This window comes from Chelonia mydas, chromosome 6 (assembly GCF_015237465.2).
Source record: "Chelonia mydas isolate rCheMyd1 chromosome 6, rCheMyd1.pri.v2, whole genome shotgun sequence".
NCBI lineage: Eukaryota > Metazoa > Chordata > Testudines > Cheloniidae > Chelonia > Chelonia mydas.
Genome location: NC_051246.2, coordinates 25587338 through 25614149, shown reverse-complemented (window position 1 = coordinate 25614149; position 26812 = coordinate 25587338). Strand labels below are relative to the sequence as shown.

The following is a 26812-nucleotide window of genomic DNA, read 5'->3' as shown; positions in this document are numbered from 1 at the left end:
AGGTTGAAATAACGTTCTATAAAGAAAACAGTGAATCAGAGTCTCTAGTAAGAGCCGTTGTGTTGTGCCTCCTGCTTTACAATATGTATCCACTCTATACCATTCTGCATAACTTAGGTTTGCATTACAGAAGTTCCTCGATTAGTTTCTTCCCAGTTTAATTACTAGGCATGGGGCACATCTAAGAACATAACATACAAATGGACAGACTGGGTCAGACCATTGGTCCATCTAGCCCATTCTGCCAGTGACCAATGCCAGACACTTCAGAGGGATTAAAAAGAACAGGGCAGTTATCAAGTGATCCATCTCATTGTCCAGTCCCAGCTTCTGGCAAACAGAGGTTTAGGAACATGGTGTTGAATCGCTGACCATCTTGGCTTATAGCCATTGATGGACCTTGTGACGTTGCACCCCATAATTCTTTATGGAAATATGCTTATGAATGTATATATGACATAAGTGGAATATGTTTTATGCCAGTGCTACTCAAAGTGGTAGTCCGTGGACCGGCACCATCGGCTGATGGTCCACGGTGCCTGGGACCCGAGGCAGCGCGTTCTGCTCGCGCCGGCTCCGCTCCCCGCGCGCTGCCCCGGCTCATGCTGGCTCGACCCCAGCAGCTGCCAGCGACTCTGCCACGGCTGCTGCCATTGGCTGGGTCGCTCCCCCTCCCCTCACCCTCACACCGCGGAGAGGGAGAGGTGCTGCCCGAGCTGCAGCGTGTGTAATGTATGTGTGTGTTTCCTGCACTTTGTGCCATCCATTCACGCTGCCCCCCGTCCAGCTCCGAGCAGATAAAGCCCATGGACACACTAATAAGGAGAAGACTCGTTAGTCTCTGGCAATTTCTTGGGCTTGGCTGCCACCCCGTCTCCTTTCCTCACCCCTCCACCCCACTCCAAAAAAAAAAAAAAAAGACCAAGTAGCCCCTTAATGCTGGAAGACAGTTTAGCGCAGGTTTGGGGAGAGGAAGGTTAATTATTATTGCTGGTGTTGTTGCTCCGTGAAATTTGACAGCATCTGCACTGATCAGCGGAGCTGGTGGAGGAAAAATCCGCTCCCACCCGACAACCTACTGCAGTGTCTAAGCCCCTAAAAAATGTCTGCCAACTTTTATTACATTGTTTCTGATATAAATTAATATTACTACGAATGTTCAAATAATATTTTCTTGGATCGTAAGCAAATAATAGTCATTTTATACTATCCGCACAGACGCACAGCCTTTCAGTCAGTCTTCAATGTATTTAAATGGGAACATCTCCGCGAGTACGCCACACTCCCATTCCAATTAATACAGTGAAGAATGTTAGATTTTCGGATCTGATGTGCTACGTGCCTATGCGAATACGATAATAATATGGCACAAATATGGTACCGGTCCCTAGCACATTGGGGAAAAAAATTGCCGGTCTGCCATATCAGATAGTTTGAGAAGCGCTGTTTTATGCTACATATGCCATGTAACATATCTCTGCAAAGGTTATGATCTACTGAATATATTCATCCTATTAGTATGCATGTATCATTTTTGTATTTGAAGTTATGAATATTGGCTGTGTACTTGTTTGATTTTACTTAGCCTTAGTAAGACATTTGGTCAGCTTCTTAAGAAAGGTTTCAGAGTAACAGCCGTGTTAGTCTGTATTCGCAAAAAGAAAAGGAGTACTTGTGGCACCTTAGAGACTAACCAATTTATTTGAGCATAAGCTTTCGTGAGCTACAGCTCACTTCATCGGATGCATACTGTGGAAACTGCAGAAGACATTATATACACAGAGACCATGAAACAATACCTCCTCCCACCCCACTCTCCTGCTGGTAATAGCTTATCTAAAGTGATCATCAAGTTGGGCCATTTCCAGCACAAATCCAGGTTTTCTCACCCTCCGCCCCCCCCCCCCCACACACACACAAACTCACTCTCCTGCTGGTAATAGCCCATCCAAAGTGACCACTCTCTTTACAATGTGTATGATAATCAAGGTGGGCCATTTCCAGCACAAATCCAGGTTTTCTCACCCCCCACCCCTCCTCTTTCCAAATACCACACACACAAACTCACTCTCCTGCTGGTAATAGCTTATCCAAAGTGACCACTCTCCTTACAATGTGTATGAAAATCAAGGTGGGCCATTTCCAGCACAAATCCAGGTTCCCCCACCCCTCCCCCCCCAAAAAAACACACACACACAAACTCTCCTGCTGGTAATAGCTTACCCAAGGTGACCACTCTCCCTACAATGTGCATGATAATCAAGGTGGGCCATTTCCAGCACAAATCCAGGTTTTCTCACCCCCCCACCCCCATACACACACAAACTCACTCTCCTGCTGGTAACAGCTCATCCAAAGTGACCACTCTCCCTACAATGCCACCCCCATACACACACAAACTAACTCTCCTGCTGGTAATAGCTCATCCAAAGTGACCACTCTCCCTACAATGTGCATGATAATCAAGGTGGGCCATTTCCAGCACAAATCCAGGTTTTCTCACCTCCCCCCCCCCCATACACACAAACTCACTCTCCTGCTGGTAATAGCTCATCCAAACTGACCACTCTCCTTACAATGTGTATGATAATCAAGGTGGGCCATTTCCAGCATAAATCCAAGTTTAACCAAAACGTCTGGGGGGGGGGGGGTGGAAAAAACAAGGGGAAATAGGCTACCTTGCATAATGACTTAGCCACTCCCAGTCTCTATTTAAGCCTAAATTAATAGTATCCAATTTGCAAATGAATTCCAATTCAGCAGTTTCTCACTGGAGTCTAGATTTGAAGTTTTTTTGTTGTAAGATAGCAACCTTCATGTCTGTAATTGCGTGACCAGAGAGATTGAAGTGTTCTCTGACTGGTTTATGAATATTATAATTCTTGACATCTGATTTGTGTCCATTTATTCTTTTACGTAGAGACTGTCCAGTTTGACCAATGTACATGGCAGAGGGGCATTGCTGGCACATGATGGCATATATCACATTGGTGGATGTGCAGGTGAACGAGCCTCTGATAGTGTGGCTGATGTTGTTAGGCCCTGTGATGGTGTCCCCTGAATAGATATGTGGGCACAGTTGGCAACGGGCTTTGTTGCAAGGATAGGTTCCTGGGTCAGTGGTTCTGTTGTGTGGTATGTGGTTGTTGGTGAGTATTTGCTTCAGGTTGGGGGGCTGTCTGTAGGCAAGGACTGGCCTGTCTCCCAAGATTTGTGAGAGTGTTGGGTCATCCTTCAGGATAGGTTGTAGATCCTTAATAATGCGTTGGAGGGGTTTTAGTTGGGGGCTGAAGGTGACGGCTAGTGGCGATTTGTGCTGGAAATGGCCCACCTTGATTATCATGCACATTGTAGGGAGAGTGGTCACTTTGGATGAGCTATTACCAGCAGGAGAGTGAGTTTGTGTGTGTATGGGGGTGGGGGAGTGTGAGAAAACCTGGATTTGTGCTGGAAATGGCCCACCTTGATTATCATGCACATTGTAGGGAGAGTGGTCACTTTGGATGGGCTATTACCAGCAGGAGAGTGAATTTGTGTGGGGGGGTGGGCGGAGGGTGAGAAAACCTGGATTTGTGCTGGAAATGGCCCAACTTGATTATCATACACATTGTAAGGAGAGTGATCATTTTAGATAAGCTATTACCAGCAGGTGAGTGGGGTGGGAGGAGGTATTGTTTCATGGTCTCTGTGTATATAATGTCTTCTGCAGTTTCCACAGTATGCATCCGATGAAGTGAGCTGTAGCTCACGAAAGCTTATGCTCAAATAAATTGGTTAGTCTCTAAGGTGCCACAAGTACTCCTTTTCTTTTTGCGAATACAGACTAACACGGCTGTTACTCTGAAACCTAAAAATGAGCTGTTTTTCGGGATCATTATAGTTGAAAATTGCACAATTAGTTTGTTAAAGTCTGAGGCCACAAATATTTAATTCTTCATGAACCTTTTCCCTGCCATTAGATTATTTCCCAAGCCTGAAAATTTTGGTTTGGGGAAGGGTTTGGAAGAACCTTTCCTATCTATTCTTTCTGCTCCTCACGCATGGTCACAGCCCCTTTTGCTATGCAGCCTGGCATAAATTACGTGGGGAGCTTCAGAACAGTGGCAACCACCCCCCAAGCTCACATAAATGGTCATGAATCTCCCTTTCCTCATTAGCCTGATACAGAACTCCCCTCTCCCCACCCACTCCCCGAGCCTGCTGCCATAAGTTGTCACTAAGCAACCCCCCAGGAATTTGTAGACAGCCAGGAGCAGGATTGCAGGCTCCTGAGAGTCAGGCCTGGGTGGGATTTTCAATCTTGCCTAAGTAACTGGTGAACATAAGTCTCACTGAAAGTTACTTAGGAGCACAACACCCATTGCATTAAGTGTTTTTGAAAACTCCACCCCAAGAAGAGGGCTGCAGCTGATGAACTTGTGTATTATCAGGGCTGGCTTTTCAAGAGGAGGTGCTTGACTAGTGGAGCTCATGAACTCTGCCTGAATTTTCCACAGCAAGTGCTTCCTATGAAAGCATTCCCCTGATGCCTGCATTCCCTTTAGCCTCCTCAACCACTGCGTGGCTTGATCTCCACCCAGTCCCCAGATGGCCATTCGCATGGCACAGAAAGGGGTTTAGAGTGGTGCAGCTGACTTCCAAATAGGAGAGTGCTAAGTCCTTACGCACATTCACTGAAGTGGCTGGTTTGCTTCCTTTGTGCCAGTCCCAGCCCCAGCTGATGGGCTGCATAGTTAAACATCTAGTCTGCGCTGCTTTCACAATATGTATAAGGAAAAAGGTATTAATCTACAGCAGTGACTAGGTGTTTGGCCCTGCTCGCCGGCTCTCATCCCCATATTCAAGAACAAGAAAAGCTGTTTTTTCTTTATCCGAAGTGTTATGTAAAGGTAACTGGAGGCTGTACAGTAGAGCTGGGAGACGTGTTGATTAGAACCAAACCAGCTTTGGTTGGAGTCCAGCCTCTGTTTAGAAATTTCAGCCCATGCTTGTGAAGTTTTATTGAATTCAGGCTGAGAATTGAATTTCTTTTTTGCTTTACTTGGAAAGCAGCAAAACTCCCTTTTTCCACCGCAGTAGCTGCCCTTGCCTCAAGACCTTCCCTACAGCTATCTATGGTATAAAGGGAGGGTCTAGGACTCATTTAGGAGATGGGTAGGGTGTCTGGCTACTGGCTCAGGGAGGAGCTGGGTGAGGATTTGGGGGCGGGGCTTACCTCTGGAGGCTTGAGTCTGATAAAAGCAAACTACAGGGGTTTATTCGTTGAGCTCACAAATGCCGGGCCTGATTCAAAGACCACGGAAGTCAGTAGAAAGGCTTCAGTGGGACTTGGATCAAGCTCCCTGTCAGGAACTGAACTCTGCAGGGTTACACAACTCTAGTGCCTGGTGAATGTCCGTGCCACTCCAACCTGTTGCTACTGCGTTCCACATCAGGGCCTCTGATAATCATGAGGGTATGTGTTTGGCTGCATCCTGTTCCACCCCTACAGATGCAACACTAAACTGAAAAGCACTGTCTCTTTCCTAGTCAGTCGGTGCTCCTCTGCTCATGATGTAGGTCAAAAGCCTAATGGGAAGAAATTGTGTCAAGTAAAATTGTACTCCATTTGGCTTATTTTGCTAGCTTTGAATTAGTAAAAAGAAATTGTTCTGAGTTTATTTTTTGCAGATTGTGTTAACATTTGTTCTTAGAAGGATAGAAATTTTATGGCTGTAATTGCCTTATTTACTGTTTGGTGTGAGTGAAGAATGTATGGCAATTAACTGAGAAAGGACAACTGGGCCGGATGGCAATTTATTATCAATCACCAGGATGGCAGATTGACAACCCTAAAGCAGAGGCATATACCCCAAGAATGAGATAAGGAGTTGAGCCAAAGGGACAGATAAGAAACAGCTGCGGATTCTCCCAGTAACAACTCAAAATACTGCTAATTAAGAGCAACCTTGAATACCCCGTGATTGACAGCTCCGGTGTGACACAGCAAGGTCCAGAGACTTGTATGGGAACTTATTACTATAAAAGAAGGGTGTATTGCCATGGGACTTTGGGTTCGTTCTGCAGCAATATCGGAGCTGCCTACGCTGATTTTAATGCTTAAAATGTACTCTCAATAAACAGGGCATGTTGCCTTATCCCCTTTTAAAAAAGATTCCATGTGCTTCTTATAAGCATAACAATGAGATCATTGTCAGCAGTAGCCATGTGTCCGGAGAGATGCATGTTACTTCCAAAGCCCAGTGCTGTCTCTTGGGAGGGAGGAAGCCTCAGCCCCCTGGAAAACTCTTCAAGGTGCTGGCTTCACTGCATAGTACAAGGTGAAATAATGGCCCTTGGCAGCTCTGTGAGGCCATTTTATGATGATCAAGTTTTAATGTCTCCAGTGCACCTTTGCCTCCTGTAGACCTGTTGGTGGCCATCCCCCATACCTCCCTTATGTCGATTGAATTAAAACAAGGCTTAGGTAACTGCCCTTGCAGCTGACTGAGAGGAATACTCACAGCTTTCCACCAGGTCCCCGGGGAGTGGAGTCCACAATTCTCGCTGAATTCCAAGCAGCACGAGTCTGGCACCCGTGTAGTATTATACACTTCAAACCAGTCAGTGTAGTTCGAGACCCCACAGCATCTGAACTGGAGAAGGAAAAAGCAAGGATGACATTGTGAGTGTGCTCTGGGATTTATGGGCAAAAGACATCATTCATTACATAATGCCGCATTTTTACTTGTTTTGAGGAAATGGAAGAATCTTCCACACCTCTTGCTGGGCACAAGCATTCTCTTATTCCTACTGCCTCACTCTGCGTATTGGGATTAGGCTAATGGGGACCCATTAGACAGTAAAGAAATAAACTCCTGTCTCCCCACTTTGCTCAGGTAAAGCAGCTGTAGTTTTCTTTCCCCCCTTCCCTTGCATGTCTCCCATGCTGTTGAAGAGTGTTGTCCCATGAGCAGCTTGAATGGGAGAATCACTAAGCAAAACCAAACATTTGTAGTGGCAAAACAGTGAAGGATCTGAAACTCAGGAATCACAGCCATGGATTAGGATTATTCCCACTTTGCCTAAAAGAATTTAATCTGCCTGAGAGCGACTATCGTGGTGTTTTACTCCTTGCTGCCAGGAGTCATGACCTTGAGATGCTTGTCTGCCACCCTTCAAGTGGGGAAGGGATTGTGTTTTGTATTGAACACTGTAGCAGACAGTCTCCTGATTAGAGTCACCATCACACTGTCCTCCTCTGTTGTTCATTACTCATGATTGACTCTCCAAGTCTTTGTTCCTCAATTAAAGCTTTTTTCCCTTCCTCCCCCTCTTCTGGAACAATTCAGTAACATCGTAGTTTGAGGACACTAAATGACATCATGAGCACAAATTTGAGACATCACTGAAGCAATCACTCAGAGTGAATAAACTGATGCTGAAGAGAAAGCTTCATTACATGTCAGTAATGGGAAGGAAAATACAGAAAATGTACATCGCTCAGGGGAAAAAAATACATAGAGTCAAATTCTGTCTGAGTTACACTGGTGTAAATTGAAATGAATGGTATTACTTTGGATTTAGACAAGTAAAACTGAGCAGAACTTGGTTCCTCCTGCTTTTTTCCACATATTTCTCAAATACTTTACCTAATTACTTACAAGGTGGTCAAACAAAGTGCTCAGATCTTGATTGCGAAGATGTTGGGTATAAAACTATATTTTAAAAATTAATGCCCATTTCTCATTGCCTGATGGTTTTGCATCTGTAACTCCACTGACCTCAGCTCAGACTTGAGTCCTAAATTAGTGGGATTTAAGTCATGTTTATTCAAGTAACTGTATACATCTTTGTAGTACACCAAGTCCTAATATGTAAGTCCTCCTGCACTTTGCAGGCCACAGAACCTCACCCACCCACTCATAACCTCTGGCTGAGTTACTGCAGTCCTCAAATCATGGTTTAAAGACTTCAAGTTACAGATAATCCACCACTTATGCTAGTTTAAACCTACAAGTGACCCGTACTACAGAGAAAGATGAAAAACCCTGCAGGATCTCTGCCAGTCTGACCCGAGGGAAAATTCCTTCTTGACCCCAAATATGGTGATCAGTTAGACCCTGAACACGTGGGCAAGACCCACCAGCCAGGCACCTGAGAAAAGTCTCTCTAGTAACTCAGAGCCCTCCCCATCTAGTGTCCCGTCACCGACCATTGGAGACATTTGCTAATAGCACTCATAGATCAGCTATATGCCATCATAGGCAGTCTCATCATACCAGCCCCTCCCTAAACTTATTAAGCTCAGTCTTGAAGTCAATTAGCCTTTTTGCCCCCACTGCTTCCCTGGGAAGGCTGTTCCAGAGCTGCACTCCTCTGATGCTTAGAAACCTTTGTCTAATTTCAAGCCTAACTTTGCTGATGGTAAGTTTATATCCATTTGTTCTTATGTCTACATTGGTGCTTAACTTAACTCCTCTCCTTCCCTGGTATTCATCCCTCTGATGTATTTATAGAGAGCAATCATATCTCCCCTCAGTCTTCTTTTGGTTAGGCTAAACAAGCCAAGCTTTTTGATTCTCCTCTCATAAGGCACATTTTCCATTCCTCAGATCATCCTAGGATCCCTTCTCTGTACCTGTTTCAGCTTGAATTCACCTTTCTTAAACATGGGACACCAGAACTGCACACAGTATTTTAGGTGAGGTCTCACGAGTGTCTTGTAGAATGGTACTAACACTTTTCTGTCTCTACAGAAATACTTTGCATCCTAGAATTGTATTAGCCTTTTTCACAGCCACATCACATTGGCAGTTCATAGTCATCCTGTGGTCAGCCAATACACCTAGGTCTTTCTCCTCCTCTGTCACTTCCAACTGATAAGTCCCCAGCTTATAGCAAAAATGTTGTTAGTCCCTAAGTGAATGACCTTGCACTCTGTCCTATTAAATTTCATCCTATTTCTATTACTCTGGTTTTCGCTATTGTCCAGGTCTTCTTGTATGATATTCCAGTCCTCCTCCATATTGGCAATACCTCCAACTTTGTTCCAGCCACAAATTTTACTTTTTGTGCCAAGGTCATTAATAAAAATATTAAATAAGATAGGTCCCAAAACTGATCCCTGTGGAACTCCACTAGTAACCTTCCTCCAGCCTGACAGTTCACCCTTCAGTATGACCCATTATAGTTTCCTCTCTAACCAGTTCTTTACTCACCTTTTTAGTTCTCATATTAATCCCCATCAGCTCCAATTTAACTAATAGTAAATATGGCAGGCGACCAGCTTGGCTTAATGGTGAAATCCTAGCGGATCTTAAACATAAAAAAGAAGCTTACAAGAAGTGGAAGGTTGGACATATGACCAGGGAAGAGTATAAAAATATTGCTCGGGCATGTAGGAATGAAATCAGGAGGGCCAAATCGCACCTGGAGCTGCAGCTAGCAAGAGATGTCAAGAGTAACAAGAAGGGTTTCTTCAGGTATGTTGGCAACAAAAAGAAAGCCAAGGAAAGTGTGGGCCCCTTACTGAATGAGGGAGGCAACCTAGTGACAGAGGATGTGGAAAAAGCTAATGTACTCAATGCTTTTCTTGCCTCTGTCTTCACTAACAAGGTCAGCTCCCAGACTGCTGCGCTGGGCATCACAGCATGGGGAGTAGATGGCCAGCCCTCTGTGGAGAAAGAGGTGGTTAGGGACTATTTAGAAAAGCTGGACGTGCACAAGTCCAAGGGGCCGGACGAGTTGCATCCGAGAGTGCTAAAGGAATTGGCGGATGTGATTGCAGAGCCATTGGCCATTATCTTTGAAAACTCGTGGCGAATGGGGGAAGTCCCGGACGACTGGAAAAAGGCTAATGTAGTGCCAATCTTTAAAAAAGGGAAGAAGGAGGATCCTGGGAACTACAGGCCAGTCAGCCTCACCTCAGTCCCCGGAAAAATCATGGAGCAGGTCCTCAAAGAATCAATCCTGAAGAACTTACATGAGAGGAAAGTGATCAGGAACAGTCAGCATGGATACACCAAGGGAAGGTCATGCCTGACTAATCTAATCGCCTTCTATGATGAGATTACTGGTTCTGTGGATGAAGGGAAAGCAGTGGATGTATTGTTTCTTGACTTTAGCAAAGCTTTTGACACGGTCTCCCACAGTATTCTTGTCAGCAAGTTAAAGAAGTATGGGCTGGATGAATGCACTATAAGGTGGATAGAAAGTTGGCTAGATTGTCGGGCTCAACGGGGGCCGGTTTTGTTCAATATCTTCATAAATGATCTGGAGGATGGTGTGGATTGCACTCTCAGCAAATTTGCAGATGATACTAAACTAGGAGGAGTGGTAGATACGCTGGAGGGCAGGGATAGGATACAGAGGGACCTTGACAAATTGGAGGATTGGGCCAAAAGAAATCTGATGAGGTTCAATAAGGATAAGTGCAGGGTCCTGCACTTAGGACGGAAAAACCCAGTGCACCGCTACAGACTAGGGACCGAATGGCTAGGCAGCAGTTCTGCGGAAAAGGACCTAGGGTTGACAGTGGACGAGAAGATGGATATGAGTCAACAGTGTGCCCTTGTTGCCAACGAGGCCAATGGCATTTTGGGATGTATAAGTAGGGGCATTGCCAGCAGATCGAGGGACGTGATCGTTCCCCTCTATTCGACATTGGTGAGGCCTCATCTGGAGTACTGTGTCCAGTTTTGGGCCCCACACTACAAGAAGGATGTGGATAAATTGGAGAGAGTCCAGCGAAGGGCAACAAAAATGATTAGGGGTCTGGAACACATGACTTATGAGGAGAGGCTGAGGGAACTGGGATTGTTTAGTCTGCAGAAGAGAAGAATGAGGGGGGATTTGATAGCTGCTTTCAACTACCTGAGAGGTGGTTCCAGAGAGGATGGTTCTAGACTATCTGGATGGTTCTCAGTGGTAGAAGAGGACAGGACAAGGAGTAATGGTCTCAAGTTGCAGTGGGGGAGGTTTAGGTTGGATATTAGGAAAAACTTTTTCACTAGGAGGGTGGTGAAACACTGGAATGCGTTACCTAGGGAGGTGGTAGAATCTCCTTCCTTAAAAGTTTTTAAGGTCAGGCTTGACAAAGCCCTGGCTGGGATGATTTAATTGGGGATTGGTCCTGCTTTGAGCAGGGGGTTGGACTAGGTGACCTCCTGAGGTCCCTTCCAACCCTGATATTCTATGATTCTAATAATTTCTCATGTCGAACTGTATCAAATGCCTCACTGCAATCCAGGTAGATTCAAGGTATATGTTCTCTGTCCTGTTGCCAGTGGATGTGTCTCTTCATCACAAGAGGCATTGCCAAAGCTGATCTCTTTATTGGCAATCCGAACAGAGCAGTCAAGAATTGAATAACAGAGTAAGTGACCTAACATCTCACCCTAGAGGTAGGATGGGAGGGGAATGGCCATTGCTTGGCACCCAGTGTGGTCATTCACAGAGGATATAAAATGCCACTATTCTGATACGGTGTAATTGTACACCCTTGTTCATGTGTTTAAGTGACTAACACAAGATGCAAGGCAGTGGAGAAAAGAGCCTAAGGTGGCCATTTGTACTCCTGCTGCCAGTGCTTCTCATTTCCGATGGATTAACAAAGTACTTCAGGCTCCAAAGCTGTCCTGATCACCTTCACTAGCGCTAGCTCTTTTTTCCAAGTTAAAAATAATTCCACATTTTGGGGGGGTCTCTATCCTGTGTTGGTTAATATCTAAAATCAGGCCATTTATGTGCATATTTAACACATCCATCTGGGTTGCCTAGGTTTCCCACCTGCAGCACAGTGTGTCTTTATTACGGGTTAAGTACTTAAAATGACCATGGCACAAATCGTATCACGGTCTATCCGGCTTCGAAATTTCATCATATTTGCTAGGGTTTTTCTTCCCTATACTGAAGAAAGAACTCAGTTATTTTTGTGAAGAGTGCTAATGATTTTCACACTTGAGAAAGAGAAACAATAACCACCCTTCGGGGTGACTTCATCTATACTATCTTCATTGCCTGATGAAATTCCTCTCCAATATGGGATCAGTCAGGGACTCCAGATCACCAGCTGCTGGATGTGATTCTGTTTCTGGCTAAATTGTTTTTCCTCCTGTGAAGTATGAGAGAGAGTAGAGAGATATACAGTATAATATAGAGGCCTAAACTGAGTTTAGGGGGGTCTCATTGTGCTAGGTGCTGTACAAACTCCTGCTAAGAGACCATCCCATCCCTAAATAGACAAAGGGAGGGAGAAATGAATTGTAGCAGAGCCACGATTGCTAGGGTCCCCAGTCCAGAGCCTTAACCACAAGGCCATCCTTCTATTCAAGCTAAGGGTATGTCTTCACTACCCGTCAAATCGGCAGGCAGCGATCGATCCAGCAGGGATCGATTTATTGCATCTAATCTAGATGCGATAAATTGACCCCCGAGCGCTCTCCTGTCAACTCCTCTACTCCAGCTCGGCAAGAGGCACAGGCAGAGTCCACGGGTGAGTGGCAGCAGTCGACTCACCGCGGTGAAGACGCCATGGTAAGTCGATCTAAGTACGTCGACTTCAGCTACGTTATTCATGTAGCTGAAGTTGCGTAACTTAGATCTATCTTCCCCCCTCCTCCTCTCTGCCCCCCCCACCCCCAGTGTAGGCCAGGCCTTAGAATGGTATTTTCACAAAGATGGGGACAGTGGGGGTGGAGAGAGTAGGGATAGAAGATAAACTCCATTAAGGCTCCTGCTATTGCTCATATGTTTTTTTTTCCTGAGGATGCTGTTCTCCGTCTATGTATGTGCATGGCCCATTGCCCAACCAATGACTGATCTTTACTGGGTCCACTAGAGAAAGGAATACTGAGAACCAGTCTCCCATATGGCACTGTGATTAGCTCTGCTGGCTTTTCTGTCAATAACCACTAAGGAACAGGAATGCAAACATAATGCCGGAGCCAGGATCTCTCATACAATAGTCCCCTATATACTCCTAATTCCCGCATAGGTGATAACACTCTACTGATTAGGAAAATAAGGCAATAATTATTCTTGAACAAAAAAACAAACCAAACAAACAAAAGACTGGCACTTATACAATGCTATTAATCTTCCAAGTGCTTTAGATAATTAACTATATTGGGATTTGCTGTTGCTGCATCACTGCAACAGCCTGTTACTAAGTATTTGTGAAGGATAAGCATGAGAAGCAATTAGACAGAGTGCTAAAAACGGCTCTGGGAGAGCTCTTTATTGTCCGCCCTACTGCCCAGCACTGAGACTTGTGCACATTTAAAAATTAGAGCATAGACACAATCTCGCCATTACCATGCTAGCAAGTGAGAGATTTAACACTGTTGTGTCTTGCTGTGCAAGTCTGAATTTTCCTATTATCTTGTGTGCTCTTTCCCCAAATATAATAACGAATAAACCTTTCACGTGAAGATCTCCAGACTCTCCAAACATTAGTAGATCTTAAGGTCAGAGGGAATGATTATGATCACCTCATCTGACCTCCTACATAACACAGGCCATAGAATTTCACCCAGTGACTCCTGCATCAAGCCCATCCCTACTAGTTAAGCTAGAACAGCCCTTTTAGAAAAACATCCGGTCTTGTTTTAAAGACTTCAAGTGATGGAGAATAAACCATTTCCCTAGGTAAGTTGTTCCCATTGTTAATTGCCTTCACCGTTAAAAATTATTATTAGTCTGATTTGTCTAGCTACAGTTTCCAGTCATTGCATCTCAGTATTTACCTTTGTCTGGCAGATTTAAGAGTCCTCTACTTTCAGAAACCTTCTCCCCACGTAGACTCTTAAAGACAAGTTACTTCTTAACCATCTCTTTGTTAAGCTAAATCGATTGAGCCTCTTCAGTCTCTCACTGTAAAACAGGTTTTCCAGGCTTCTAATATCCTTGTAGCTCTTTTCTGAACTCTCTCCAATTTGTCAACATATTCTTTTAAAAAGTGAACCCCAGAACTGGACATAGTGTTAAGCCTCAAAACACCTATTTTAGATGGGGAAGTAGAGGCACAGATTATGGGCTCCCAAAGATCACATAACAACCCAGAAATCTTGACTGCTTGGTGCCCTGCATAACACCAAGAAACAGGACTCATTCTCCTAGCCTTGACACCCAACACTTCCTGAAACATCACTGCAGCCAGTTTAACCTTTACCAGAAAAGTTTATTGTTAGCCAGGGAAACACCCCGCAAGGTTTCCTTACATTTTACTCATTAATTTTAGATGAATTAAGCAGAGTCAATATTCTAATACCTCTCAAAATAAAAAACCTTTAATTTATACTGTAGAACCTCAGAGTTACCAACCCCTCACCAATGGAGGTTGTTCATAACTCTGAACAAGACACTGTGGTGGTCCTTGCAAAAGTTTACAACTGAACATTGACTTAATACAGCTTTGAAACTTTACTAGGCAGAAGAAAAATGCTGCTTTTCCTTTTATTTTTTTAGTAGTTTATGTTTTACACAGTGCTGTACTGTATTCGCTTTTTTCTTTCTTGCTTTCTTTTTTTGGTCGCTCCTGCTGCCTGATTGTGTAGTGCCGGTTCCAAATGAGGTGTGTGGTCGACTGGTCAGTTCACAACTTTGGTGTTCATAACTCTGAAGTTCGCCTGTATTTCATACAGTCTAGTCTGCCCACTGAATGTTGCTGGCAACTGAAGATCAATTTACCTTATAAGCATTTAATACCCAGTCTTTATTTGGTCATTATAGAGTTTCAAAGTGAAAAGATAGCAGACATGTAGCACTGAAACCTTTGTAGCTGTAACAGGATGACCTTCCCACAGTCAATTCTTGGCATCAGGGAGGAGAAAACTAAAGACATATTCAGGGAAAAATCACACTGGCAAGAAAATCAATTTCTGTTTTTCCCATATCTGTTGTTTCTTGGTAGTTTTTTTCCCTCCAATCACAAGTCAGTGAACTGTTTGTAACCAAACATTTGATTCTCAGCAATAGAGTGAAATGATATTTATTTTCCATATGTGCTGTTACCACCAGGAAAAACGAACAGCAAATGAAATGGTTACGGCAATGAAACCTGCTCTATTGTATTTTTTTTAAAAGATGAGGCTTCAAAGTTCCACAACATTCCAACTTGAAATTGTATATGACATTTAGTAATATAGATATTCATGATCTAGGTACTGTGACTGCAGGTAGCAAACTTTTAGAAATTGCACATATTCAACTTTGATTTTTATCTCTTCTACCTTTCCTCCTCAGAATATGGATGAGAATTTTCATGCTCATGAAAGCCAGAGATATAAAACACTGGCTAAATGAGAGAATGTTTGCTGGAGTTGTTCTACCCTTTTTCACACACAGTTCAGCCAAGGCCAATCCATAGCACTCACGGCTATCCCACTCCTGAGATGCTCTGTCAATGCACCTTGATCCTAATTTGTATCATCCTCTGGTGTCTAGAATTTGGTCCCAATGCAACATTGACAACACACTTTAACTCTAACCTGTAGCATCCTCTGGTATCCCAGTTCTGGGTCCTGCCAATGATCCTTAACTGTTCTAGTCCTAGGTCCTTCCTGAACAGTGTACCATATGTTATGACTTGTGTTGTATAGGGTGAAACATCTGAGAGTCTAGACTGGGACCAAAACAAAAGGCATAATTCAAGATTTCAACCCAGATTCCACCAAGGGAAGTCAAGGGTGAAGAGGATGATTTATCACAGGATAGTCTGGTTGGATAGCAAAAAGGGGAAAAAATGTGATGGCCCATCTGTCAGTTTGGATAGCTTACATAATCGTGAGGGATAGCCTTGGAGTTGGTGCCCCCCTTTGGCCACTCATAGAGTGCTGCAATAAGGTACAGCAGCCACATGGGGGAGGGGAGACTACTCACACCTATATCCTGGCCAGCTTCTCTGGAGGGCAATTTTGGGGGGAGATCTACATGAGAGTGTGGGGGAAGAAAAGCAGGGCAGCACAATCGCTGTGCTCATCTACTGATCGACCTTTTTTGCACAACGATTCAGTTGTGGCATAAGTGACTTTGGAAAAAATGGCCTCAGGGCCCTTCCACGATGAAGTAATGGCCATGCTGTTGCTGCTAAAGGGAAAATGGAGTTAAGAATAAAAAGGTGGTCCCACCCTCTGGAAAATGACTGCAAACCCTTCATAGTTCATCTTGGAGAAGCAGAAGCGAATTACCTTTCATGTGCTGCTCCTCTGTACTGTTATACGTTGGGTTAAACCTTGTTATGGGTTGAGTTCAAACCTCATGGGAACTGATGCAAACGTGCTCTTCATGTAAGATAATTGTAAGAGTCCGTTAAGAGGCCACACACAAAACAAGGCATAATGGAGTCTGCACAGAAACTAGCACTGTGTGGTGAGGGGTATTGTGTATTGTGACTGGGTATTGTGACCAGGTGGGTGGGTCTGTCTGTAGGTGTGGAAAATTCTAGCTTGGGGGGAGGGTCAGACAAGAAATAAAGAGAGGCATGGTGTTGTTGGTAGCACATTAATGTGTAATCCCAGAAGAGACCTCTGAAGAGACCAGAAATAAATTAAGAGGAAAAACAAAACAAAAAACCATTAGACTTACATCTGTTTGAATGATGCTCCATGCATTAGTTAGGCCAATGTTTCCATCTGTCCCATACAAATGAAGCCCTTTTTTCAGATCCTGCTGAGCATACTTATCAATCTGAAAACAGAACAAATAACACTGCATATAAGTGCACTGAAAATTAAAATGTTCAGTATGCCACCTCTCAGATGAGCTCCCCTGGGAAGCCAGGGTGACAGTGATATAGAAAGTGGGTGGGGAAGCATCACACTGGGAATTAATCACCTAATGCTACTCAGTATCTGAGTGGCATAGAGAACTAGTTCCTGCCTCTCTCTAAAACAATTGTTAAGTGGATACCTACCAGGGCAGTCAGTTTGATGGTCTATCCTTTCTTCTGTCACAGACCCTCCCATCTTCCTTCCCTCTCTCTCAGCTACCCCTAAGGTAAGCGGGGCTGGACTAGTTCTAGTTACAATACTCTTCAGAGGAGGCCTAGAAGTGATCACATCCACCCTCTAACACACACATTTCTCTCTCTAGCTGGCTATTTGTTCTCTATAGAAAAAATATTCCTGAGCCTCTCTCGTGTCTTCCCTATTGTGTCAGCACAAGCACCTGTATCATATTGCCATGCTTCAGCTTTTTCTTTATAGCAGCTGTGGGACTGACAGAAAGGGATCAGAATCGTGGTGAGGAGCAGGGAACAGCTCTGTAATGTAGAAAGATTATGAACACTCAGGGGACTGAGATTCAGTTTGCCTAGCAGAGGTGCTCTTGAATAGATGCATTCATATTGAGTTAGTAGAAGTGAAAAGTTCTGATTAATGGTTCTTCCAGCTGAAGTTGCCTGTTTAGGATAGGTATAGCACGATGAGTGCACAGTTATACGCTGCCCCACCAGTCTGCTTTAATCCTACCTGAGAAGGGGGAACAGCCGGTCAGAGCCTCTAGTTAGTCACTCTCAAACCTCCTTGCTGAGACTCTCAACAAGAACTCTGCATATGCACAGTGTCACCTAATGTACGGTGTCATAGTCAATACAGGACAAAGGAAGTACAGTCCATGCCCTTTAGAGGTTCCCCCTCTGGCCGCCGTCATTCTTCCAGTTGAGGGGGATTGGACTGAGTGAAGCTAGTTCTTATTTACCATAGGCTGCAAGGGGTTTCTAGCTCCAGCACACACTGAGGGCCTGATTCTCCACTACCTTGCAAGTTGAGTGATCACTTGCACCTGGGCAAAGTGGGTCTAAAATGTTCCCAGAGGCGTGAGGGGAGAATTTTGATTTGGTAGCATTGACATCTGTATAAAGCAACAGTAAAACGACTGCATAACGTGCAAGGCAGTGTGGAATTGGGCCTCAAAAGTCTAGGACATCCTCCATCAGGAAATCTCCACTGTGCGCAGAGGCTACACTTGGATCTCTCTTCCCTCTCTTACTCCTCTGATTCTATGAAAACAAACTTAGCTGCACAAGAGGCACTATATTAATGAGAGCCAATGATAAAAGGCCACTGTGATGCTGTGTAGGAGAGAGTCATATTTGATTACCAACCCTGTAATTGCCGTGTTAACACTTTCCTCAGCTGTGACTTCCGTGCACTCCACTATATTTAGCATGTAAGCAGCTTGTGATTTTAGTCAGGATCATATACCTGGCACCCTAGTTACAGGAGAGTTCTGAAGGTGAGAACTATCAGTACATTTGGGATTCTTTTGGTAAATTACAGAACATGAATGAGAAATCTGCAGGAGCAGGGGATCTTCACCCCTCTTTTCAGAATTAGATTAAACTTGGGTTTCATGTTCTCTGCCTACCCTCCCTCCCTCCCTCTAAATTTATCTAGAACCACTGTTATGTGGAGGAGAAGCCACCAGATAGAATGGAAACATGTGGCTGATCAGTTGGATAGGTGCTTTATTTAATACGCCCGGCTCATGAGACAGCTCATGGTGTCTGACACCATCAAGTGGTCCAGAGACATCTACACAGAGCACATCACGGGACACTGTCGGTACTAGGACAAGTAAACAAGACCGCTGGTCAGGGAAATAACCCACTTCCTCCCCTGATGAACCAAGGGACGCACCCCACCCACGTACCTATTCGCTACAACAACATTGATTTAGACTACATCCTATGGGTGGCGTACCCGAGATCACTTATTCACTGATGCTTTAAAAACTCCCGCACCCCAATCTGGGTCTGTGCTGGTTATGTGCTATGTATATATCTTGTGAACCTTATAACTGATCCTTGTGACCTCTCATAACTCAAGCCTGACCCCAGATGTACAGTACCTTCCTTCTTAACTTGTGTAAATTTGATTTTAAACATTAGCTTTAATAACATTTTTAAATCTTTCAGGGATGATGGGGTGAATGAATTGTTGACAAACTACTTCCCATCTGTATAGTTCACAGTAGTGGGAACAATGAAAAGGAGAAGAGCTATAATAGAGAGGTAAAAGGGAGGGGCAGAGGCTGGGTGGGGAAAGATATCTAGGCAAACAACTTTGTTATCCTGGAGGTAAAAAATGAAGGGATATTCAGGAAATTGATTTTCTCAGGCTTTAAAAATTAATCTTTGAAATTAAGAGACCAATATACCATCCTAAAGTTCAAATCTCCCCTAATCTGGAACAAGGGTGCCCAGGTCAAATGAGAGAGCAAGATGTTTGCCTGAAAGGCAAATGATGTGCTGTTAGAAAGATACAAAATGCCAAGATTCCTTTTCTTCAATCAGTTCTGCGTTCGCAAACCATCTGACACAGCAGGATAATCTGTTTTACCAGGACTCAGACACCACCCTAGTTAATGTAATCTTCATGCTCTGTTTCAGATCAATAATTTTTAATAACCCAGTCAGCATTTATGAAGTGCCTGAAAGATCAGAAGCAATATTTTGTTAGTCCAGGTGTGCTTTAACATGCTCTCATTTTATCATAATAGATTGCTTAACCATGCATTCCTGCTCAACATTTTACATGTAACAGATTCACTAATGTGCAACTTGTAGTGGCAAAAAAGAACAGACATCTCTGAGAGATTACCACTTTTCCCTGGATGGGAGAAAAAAAGAGCTGTATGAATCTGCCTGACATCACAGGGCCGCCTCCAGAGGTGGATTTAACAGCACATTGCCCACTAAGGTTAATGGGCATTGTGTGGCTAAATCCCTGTGCAGTGCACCAAAAATTAGCCCCAGTCAACCAATTTACCCCTATTGTGTGCTATTGATTATTTTCACTATCTGTTGGATTAAGGGGAGAGTGCCGGTTTGCTTTTCATTGGAGAAGTAAGCACTTTGTGTAGTCTCATGTCTATGTGTGTCTCTCTCCTTTTGCTTGTCACTGCCCAAAAAAAAACCAGAGATACTGTCTTACAGTTCTGTAGATTGGTGACAACTCTAGGTAAGTGGTAAGTCAAATGCTGTTAGCTGAATACACCTACATCAGCATTCTCTTCTTCTGTAGGCACAGGTGATTAGGTTGGTGCAACTAATAGTAAGTGTTAGTGACCCACAGCTTAATATGTAATAGGGTTCATTTATAGTGGCTCTGGCCAGTTGGCCATACACTGATACACAACTGTCCTGTACCCTACCATCTCAGAACATACCAATGATGTACCTCCATGATGCAATTTCCTGAAGCCAGTGGATGCATTGCTAGCCACAGGGACTTCCCTCACCAGAGTAGTGCCTAGGACAGCCTAATCTTTGCTCCTGGAGGGCATAGTTTTGACCTGCAGAATCTCTTGGTAGTGGTGATGCCTGAGGTAAGGGACCCACTTGACTCTCAGAGGCCAGGCAATATTGATAGGGAGACAAAGCAGGAAGAAGGCTGTGGAGTTATTTTTCAGACGAGAACCACATTTGTAGAACGGAATGTAAATTGTGGCCCACCCCTATGTCGGGAGAGAGGCGTACTAGGCACATTGCCTGCAGCAGAGATGTGCAGAAGCCATGTAGGGGAACAAGGGCTATGTGCCACGCATGGCTGCAGTGATTCAAGCCAAGTCTGGCCCACTGTTAATAAATAACATCTTGCATTAATTAATGGATTTTATTGCCATAATCTTGGGGCAGAAGCAGCTGCTGACCTCAGAGCATCTGTTGGATAGCTGTTCCTTTTGACAAAGGTAATACTGCTAACCGTGCTATGAATAATCCTGTGGCCACATGCTACCTTGCTTGAGCACTGTATCCTTTTCTGTGAATTACCTGCCTTTTGGGGTTTGAAGTCATGTATCCCCCTAAATGTTTAAGGTCTGCTTGAGGTTCTAGTCATGTGATTCTCATTGACTTTGACAAAGGGCTTTGTGTAACTAAATCACAATTCCGCTCTGAAAGTGTAAGCAGTAGATGTTCCCCAGAAGGCACTCATTTTGTGCTAATACCAAGTTTGTTTCCTTCATCAAAATATTTTTAGAACACCAGAAACTGTTTAAAATGTCCTTGATATCTAATCTATCTTACTTAAATAAAAAATTCACAGTGTACTCAAAACAACCCTGAACTTCTCGCACATTCCTCGTTATGCCTTCTGTTTGGGCTGTTCAGGAATGAATTTACCAAAAAACAAATAGCAGAGAGATCATCCAACCCTGCTGAAAATGTTCCCACCTAGTCTGCCAGCTGTACTTGTTTGTCTCTGTGCTACCAGCTTACTGGGTTTTTAACAACCGGGATAGATGCCTAACACAAACCAAATACTCTGCACCGTGAATCTGCTGTGTTCATCTTCAGGCAAGTCATGTCTTTCATAATGCATGACTCCATTTAATGACTAGATGCAAGGAAGCATAATAAAATATTGTTGAGAGATTTTAAATAAGACACCTATTTTTAGCAGTGTGGAATACCAGAGGTTTCCTTACCTGAAATGGCCAAGATGGGTGACCCTACCATTACCCTGGAACTAGAATAGAAACAAACTCCCTCTCTTTGGGATTCATCAGGCAAAGAATAGGAGACAACAGTTTCCCACAGATGGCAAGTCAGAGTGTGAATTACAATAACCTAGGGAGGTGGTAGAATCTCCTTCCTTAGAGGTTTTTAAGGTCAGGCTTGACAAAGACCTGGCTGGGATGATTTAACTGGGAATTGGTCCTGCTTCGAGCAGGGGGTTGGACTAGATGACCTTCTGGGGTCCCTTCCAACCCTGATATTCTATGAACTGCTTTGGCTCCATACCCAGGGGAATCTTATCCATCCATGTCCATCCATAATATCAGATTTCAGTGCAGTTTCTGCTAACATGGGTTAAACATGGCTTGCCTGTTTGGTATGGACCAGGTAAATCTATTTTAAAACAGTGTTAGAGAACCACTTTCTAGAACAGCATATTAGGACCTTCTCTAAGGTCAGATCCTGTCCCACTGAAATCAATTTGACATTTCCCCCAGGAAGACCTGGAGTGTGTCCACCTCCTGCTGTGGCATGAGGTGTGAGACTGGGAATGCCCCATGGAAGAGCCTTGCACCTCCACTTCTTGCTCCAGATGAGATAACACAAGGTACCGGTAGCTCTCCAAGGACTAAAGAGGGTGAACCAATATGCTGCATCTGTTTGCAGAGCAATCAGCTAGTCCCAGTTTTTACAGTAGTCGGGAGTTGATAAAATGTAGTTATAATGGCACTAAAGAGCCTTAAAGTCTGATTCAAACCCCACTGAAGTTCAGTGGGGTTTAGGTTAGGCCCGTAGACCCAGATTAAAGATATTTAAGCACTGCTCTTCTCAGCACTGAGAGGCCTAAGTGATTTAGGGGCCTTAAATCTGGGCCTTCGTGCTTTGCGGTCACAATTCTGGCATTGGTTATGTATGTGGGGTATGACTGCATCAGGCCCTCGTACCTCATTCTGTCATCCCATATGTTGAGCTGTATGATGGCTTGGTGAACTGCCCCATGCATCTCCATGGGGTGTTCACTCCAAGACGCATTGCTCTGGGAGACTACGTCAATACCATGCTCACAGAGGACTCTGTGGCAGGAGACAAAAGCAGAGGACCTAGCCTGCCTACCTGCCCTCCCACCCAAGTTGCTATACTGTAGTGCTGGGGTAAGTAGCAGGTGGCTCTCTGAGAGGGAGCAGTCTTTAATACTCAAAGAGAGAAGGACCTCTGCCGCTACTCTTGGAGGGGAGGCTGCCTCCTGCCACCCCCTATACTGCTGTCCCTGCCTCTCTGGGAGGGGAGGAGGGTATCTATTGCCACTTCATGTGTGAGCAGGGCCACCAGGGGCCGCATGTGGTGTTCCTACCTCACCATGTTGTCTTGCTTGTCGTTACGTGAGTCAGTGCTAAAGTCCCTGGAAAAGCTTTTAGAGAGAGTCCCCAAGGAACTTGTCGTCAGCATTCCCCAGGTTTCTAACCTGCAGCTGAATAGAGAATTTTAATTTCAAGCCTCACTGCTCCTTACAGCGTCGTGAACAAAATATTGCACCAAGCCCCACAAATTACTGTGATTCCAAACAGCAATTATAAAACGGGACAAAGCTGCTAAGCAGGATTTCAATATTGGTAAGTAAATGTTCCTGACCTTTCTGGTGATTGCTTCCCTGCCATCTTCCCTCCCCACCAAAGGAGGAGAAGCTGTAAGGAAATGACAATATATCCAATTGTTTCCCACTGGATGAAACTTTTAATTTCATGCCTTGATAATCATTCTTTACAGCTAGCACAGAGAGGGACACTGAATGTAAACAGAAAGTCCCTAAGCTAGAAGGTCATTCATGAGAGCTCTTTTGCCTGCTAGGGAGAGATGCGATTGATTGTACTGATAGGTAAGTCTCCCCTTAAATTGGGCAGGACTTAACTCAGCACCTGGGTTGGCTGTAAGGATGCAAATCTGAGGGGCTTATTTTGCGTTGGGGACTGCACAGCATTCTGGCTATTGAAACCTTCGTTACCCCATCTGCCAAAAGAATGAAAATCATGTAGGGCCTGATAAAAAGCCCAGTGAGGTCAGCGGGAGGCTTTGCATTAATTTAATTGGATCAGGCTCTTAGGAGCTATTTGATCCTATGTGGGGAATGAGAGAACATGCTATGGACCACTAGCCATTGCTTACTTGGTATATACCTCCTGTTACTAGCATTGGTTTAACACTGCATTTCCATGCTATGGTTTGTAGGATTCGGGGAGGGAGTGGTTGTTTCTGTCCAAATTTGAGATATCTCTAATATTGAGTAGAATTTTTTTTTATTGTTTTGGAGTATTCACTGTGTGAATTGCTTTACTTTAGCTCATTCCATAACATTTCCCAGCTGGTCGTACCTTCATGTTTAGAATCGTGTTGGCTGGAAAAACGTGCACCGCCAGATTTCTTAATGCTTCCCTAAATTCTAACAGGTTCACTCATATGCTATTAGCCCCCAACAGTCCTTAGACACCAAGGAAGATTTATTATGACACCTTGGCATTGCTTTATGAATTGCAGGGCAAAGGAGGAAGCGAGAACAGACGATCCTGGGAAAACTTGCAGGGAAAAGAATGGCCTGGTGGTTGAGATGCTAGTTTAACTTGGATCTATTGAGCCACAATCTCTCAGCTATGCTATAGACTTCCTGTCTGTTCTTGGGAAGTCACTATTTCTCTGTACCTCCATTCGCTATCTGTAAAATGGGGATAATCATTCTTCCCTGCCACAGAGGAGTGTTGCAGAGAAGAAACCATAAACCTGCCAAAAGGAGTTTTTGACAAACATGTTTTCACAAGTGACTATTTTGATTCAATTTATTACAAGCAAACTAGGATTGATCTATTTTGGTTGGAGAGCTTTGTGTGTTGTGGCTAGAGTTTTTAAGCTGTTCTGGGAGTTGTAGAGACTAAACTCAATATTTTAGAGATACCTTATAACCGTTGTCACAAATACTACAGGCAGACCTCATCCAAGAGTGCTACTTTTTTTTTTTTTAGTGTTTATACATATTTATATTAGAAATTATTTAGACTTGGGCAACAGAGCTCTAATAACTTTGCCCTTCATTAACACGGTTTTGATAAACTGTATTTTACATAATTTTCCTGGGCACACACATATATATCAGCAAATTCATATGCAATATGGGCCATTTGATACCATTACCCCAATACACGCTCTAAACACTGACAAACCAACTGTTCATCCACCTGGGATACATGGGCCATGGTCTCAAAACTCATCTATTGCATCCTCCCGCTATGAATCAGAGGTTACAGCATTTCTCATCTTGTTCTTCATATGCGGTCCAGTGATTACACGCATTCTCTCATCTGTCATCCGCCTATATGCCAGAGAGGTCAATCTACCTCATATACCTGCCCTATTTGTGCTGGAAATGTCACTGTGTTTTATCCTGTTCACACTGACAAGTGCAGTCTGAGATGCCACACTCTAGTCTACATACAGTCTTTACTTGGTCAACTGTGCCCCAGAGTATCTCATGCATATGAGACGGGGTCTTATTTCTGGGCCTCTCCCTACAGAGTAAAGCTGGCACTCCAGATAGTTCTGCTTTAGCCTCCTTTTACCCTAGGCAGCAAGCATGGGAACTGCCAGACTAGATCAGAACCTTGGTCCTACTGGACCACCAGATGTTTCAGAGGAAGGTGCAAGAAACCTTGCAGAAGGCATTTTGCCCACCCCATAAAAATTTCTCCCCAATAAAGATTGTTTCAGAGTTTAAGGCAAAATTCTATATTCTTTCCATCCCCACCCCACCCCCTTTTATTTTTGCATTAATTATAACAACACTGGATACTAGTATTCATTAAAACATTCAATCCCTCATTGATATTGCAATATTCTTGTGCTCAGTGACATCCTGTGGCAATGGGTTCCACTGTCTAATTATGTACTGTGTGGGAAAAGTATTTCCTTTTTATCAATTTTGAATTTGGAACCTTTCAGTTACTGACTGTCCACTCATTCTTGTGTTGTGAGATAAGGAGAACAGAAGTTATTCTTGCAGTATCTTGTTTTAAATCAGTGTCATCAACAGCACATTACAGTGCCGTGTTTTACTGCAATAATAGGAAACATCTAAACAATCTTCACTTAGTTAATTCATTTTCAATTACTGAAAATTGCATCACTCCCTCCAAGAGCATATCTGTTTTCTGTCAGGTGCAGTGAAGAGCTGTACGGGCTTCCTTCAGTAAAACAAAGGGGGACGGGGGCATTTAACAGCAATGACTTTCATTTTTGTACCTTCTTTCATCCACAAGGATCCCAATGTGTCTTACAAACCAATTTATAAACTCTTCACCTGCCTCTGAAATGCAGTTACATCAGGAATAACACATAGTAACTGGTGGTGGAGCTTGGAATTTCCACAATGCTTGAGATGTTGCTCTCAAGGGGAAAGGGTTTACAATTGCATAAACAATGTGAGTGGAAGCATCTTTGAGCTTTCACAGATATTATCAGGCAGATCCTTAATTGATATAAATTCAAGTAGCTCCACTGAAATCAGATTTGTACCAGCTGGGAACCTGGTCCTATAATTTTTAAAGCCTAAGAAAATCAATTTCCTGAATATCCCTTCATTTTTCACCTCCAGGATAACAAAGTTGTTTGCCTAGATATCTTTCCCCACCCAGCCTCTGCCCCTCCCTTTTACCCCTCTATTATAGCTCTTCTCCTTTTCATTGTTCCCACTACTGTGAACTATACAGATGGGAAGTAGTTTGTTGGCATAAGCTGTGACTTTTTTTTGTAACTGCACCTCAGTTTTGGATAGGAAGAAGAAAAGACCATTTCCCCCAGAGACTGGAGAGTGAATATAGGTAAGAATGTAATTAATCCCACTGGAGATTAGCCAGGACACTGAGGTAACTCACTTATCTTTGAAGACAATCCCATGTGATATTTAATGACTGCAAATGGTTTGTTAAATTGGTTTTCCATCATGTCTGAAAGACAGTACACTGTCAGTCACTAGATGAATGCACCTCTGATCCCATCCTGGTCTCTTTGAGCACAACCACCTCAGGCCTTGAGCCATCACCTCTCTCTTGGGGTGGAATCCCATGATTTTCCCACACTGACTGGGCCCTAGGTTGCAGTCTCCCGATACAGCACTGACAATTGTCAAGTACTGTTTTCCCCACCTGATTTAATAATCACAAGGAGTTCCTTATATTTTACATAGGAAGCCCTTTGTTCACATAAGGAACAGTATGAGCTACATCTGCAGAGCTATACTAATTTACATCAGCTGAAGAGCTGGCCATACATAGTTTTCCAATAAATTCATACACCTTAAATATTTACAGGTGTAGAATTCACCCAGCATGC

General features: G+C 43.8%; 2 protein-coding genes across 8 annotated transcripts in view; one reads left to right on the top strand and one right to left on the bottom strand.

Moving 5' to 3' along the window:
• Positions 1-26812, bottom strand: part of TSPAN4 (tetraspanin 4) — a 647139-nt gene that overhangs the window by 12874 nt on the left and 607453 nt on the right. For all 7 annotated transcript variants that reach the window (XR_005225423.2, XM_043547930.1, XM_037899602.2 and 4 more), the window contains 2 exons: positions 16567-16668; positions 6504-6635 (listed from right to left, as the gene is read on the bottom strand). Coding sequence is in view for 6 of the 7 variants with exons in the window: in XM_043547930.1 (XP_043403865.1) it covers positions 6504-6635; positions 16567-16668 (234 nt within the window). In the remaining variant the exon portion in view is untranslated. The remainder of the gene's footprint in view (positions 1-6503; positions 6636-16566; positions 16669-26812) is intronic.
• CHID1 (chitinase domain containing 1) overlaps positions 1-26812 on the top strand; it is a 302198-nt gene that overhangs the window by 270758 nt on the left and 4628 nt on the right. The gene's annotated exons all lie outside the window — the stretch shown is intronic.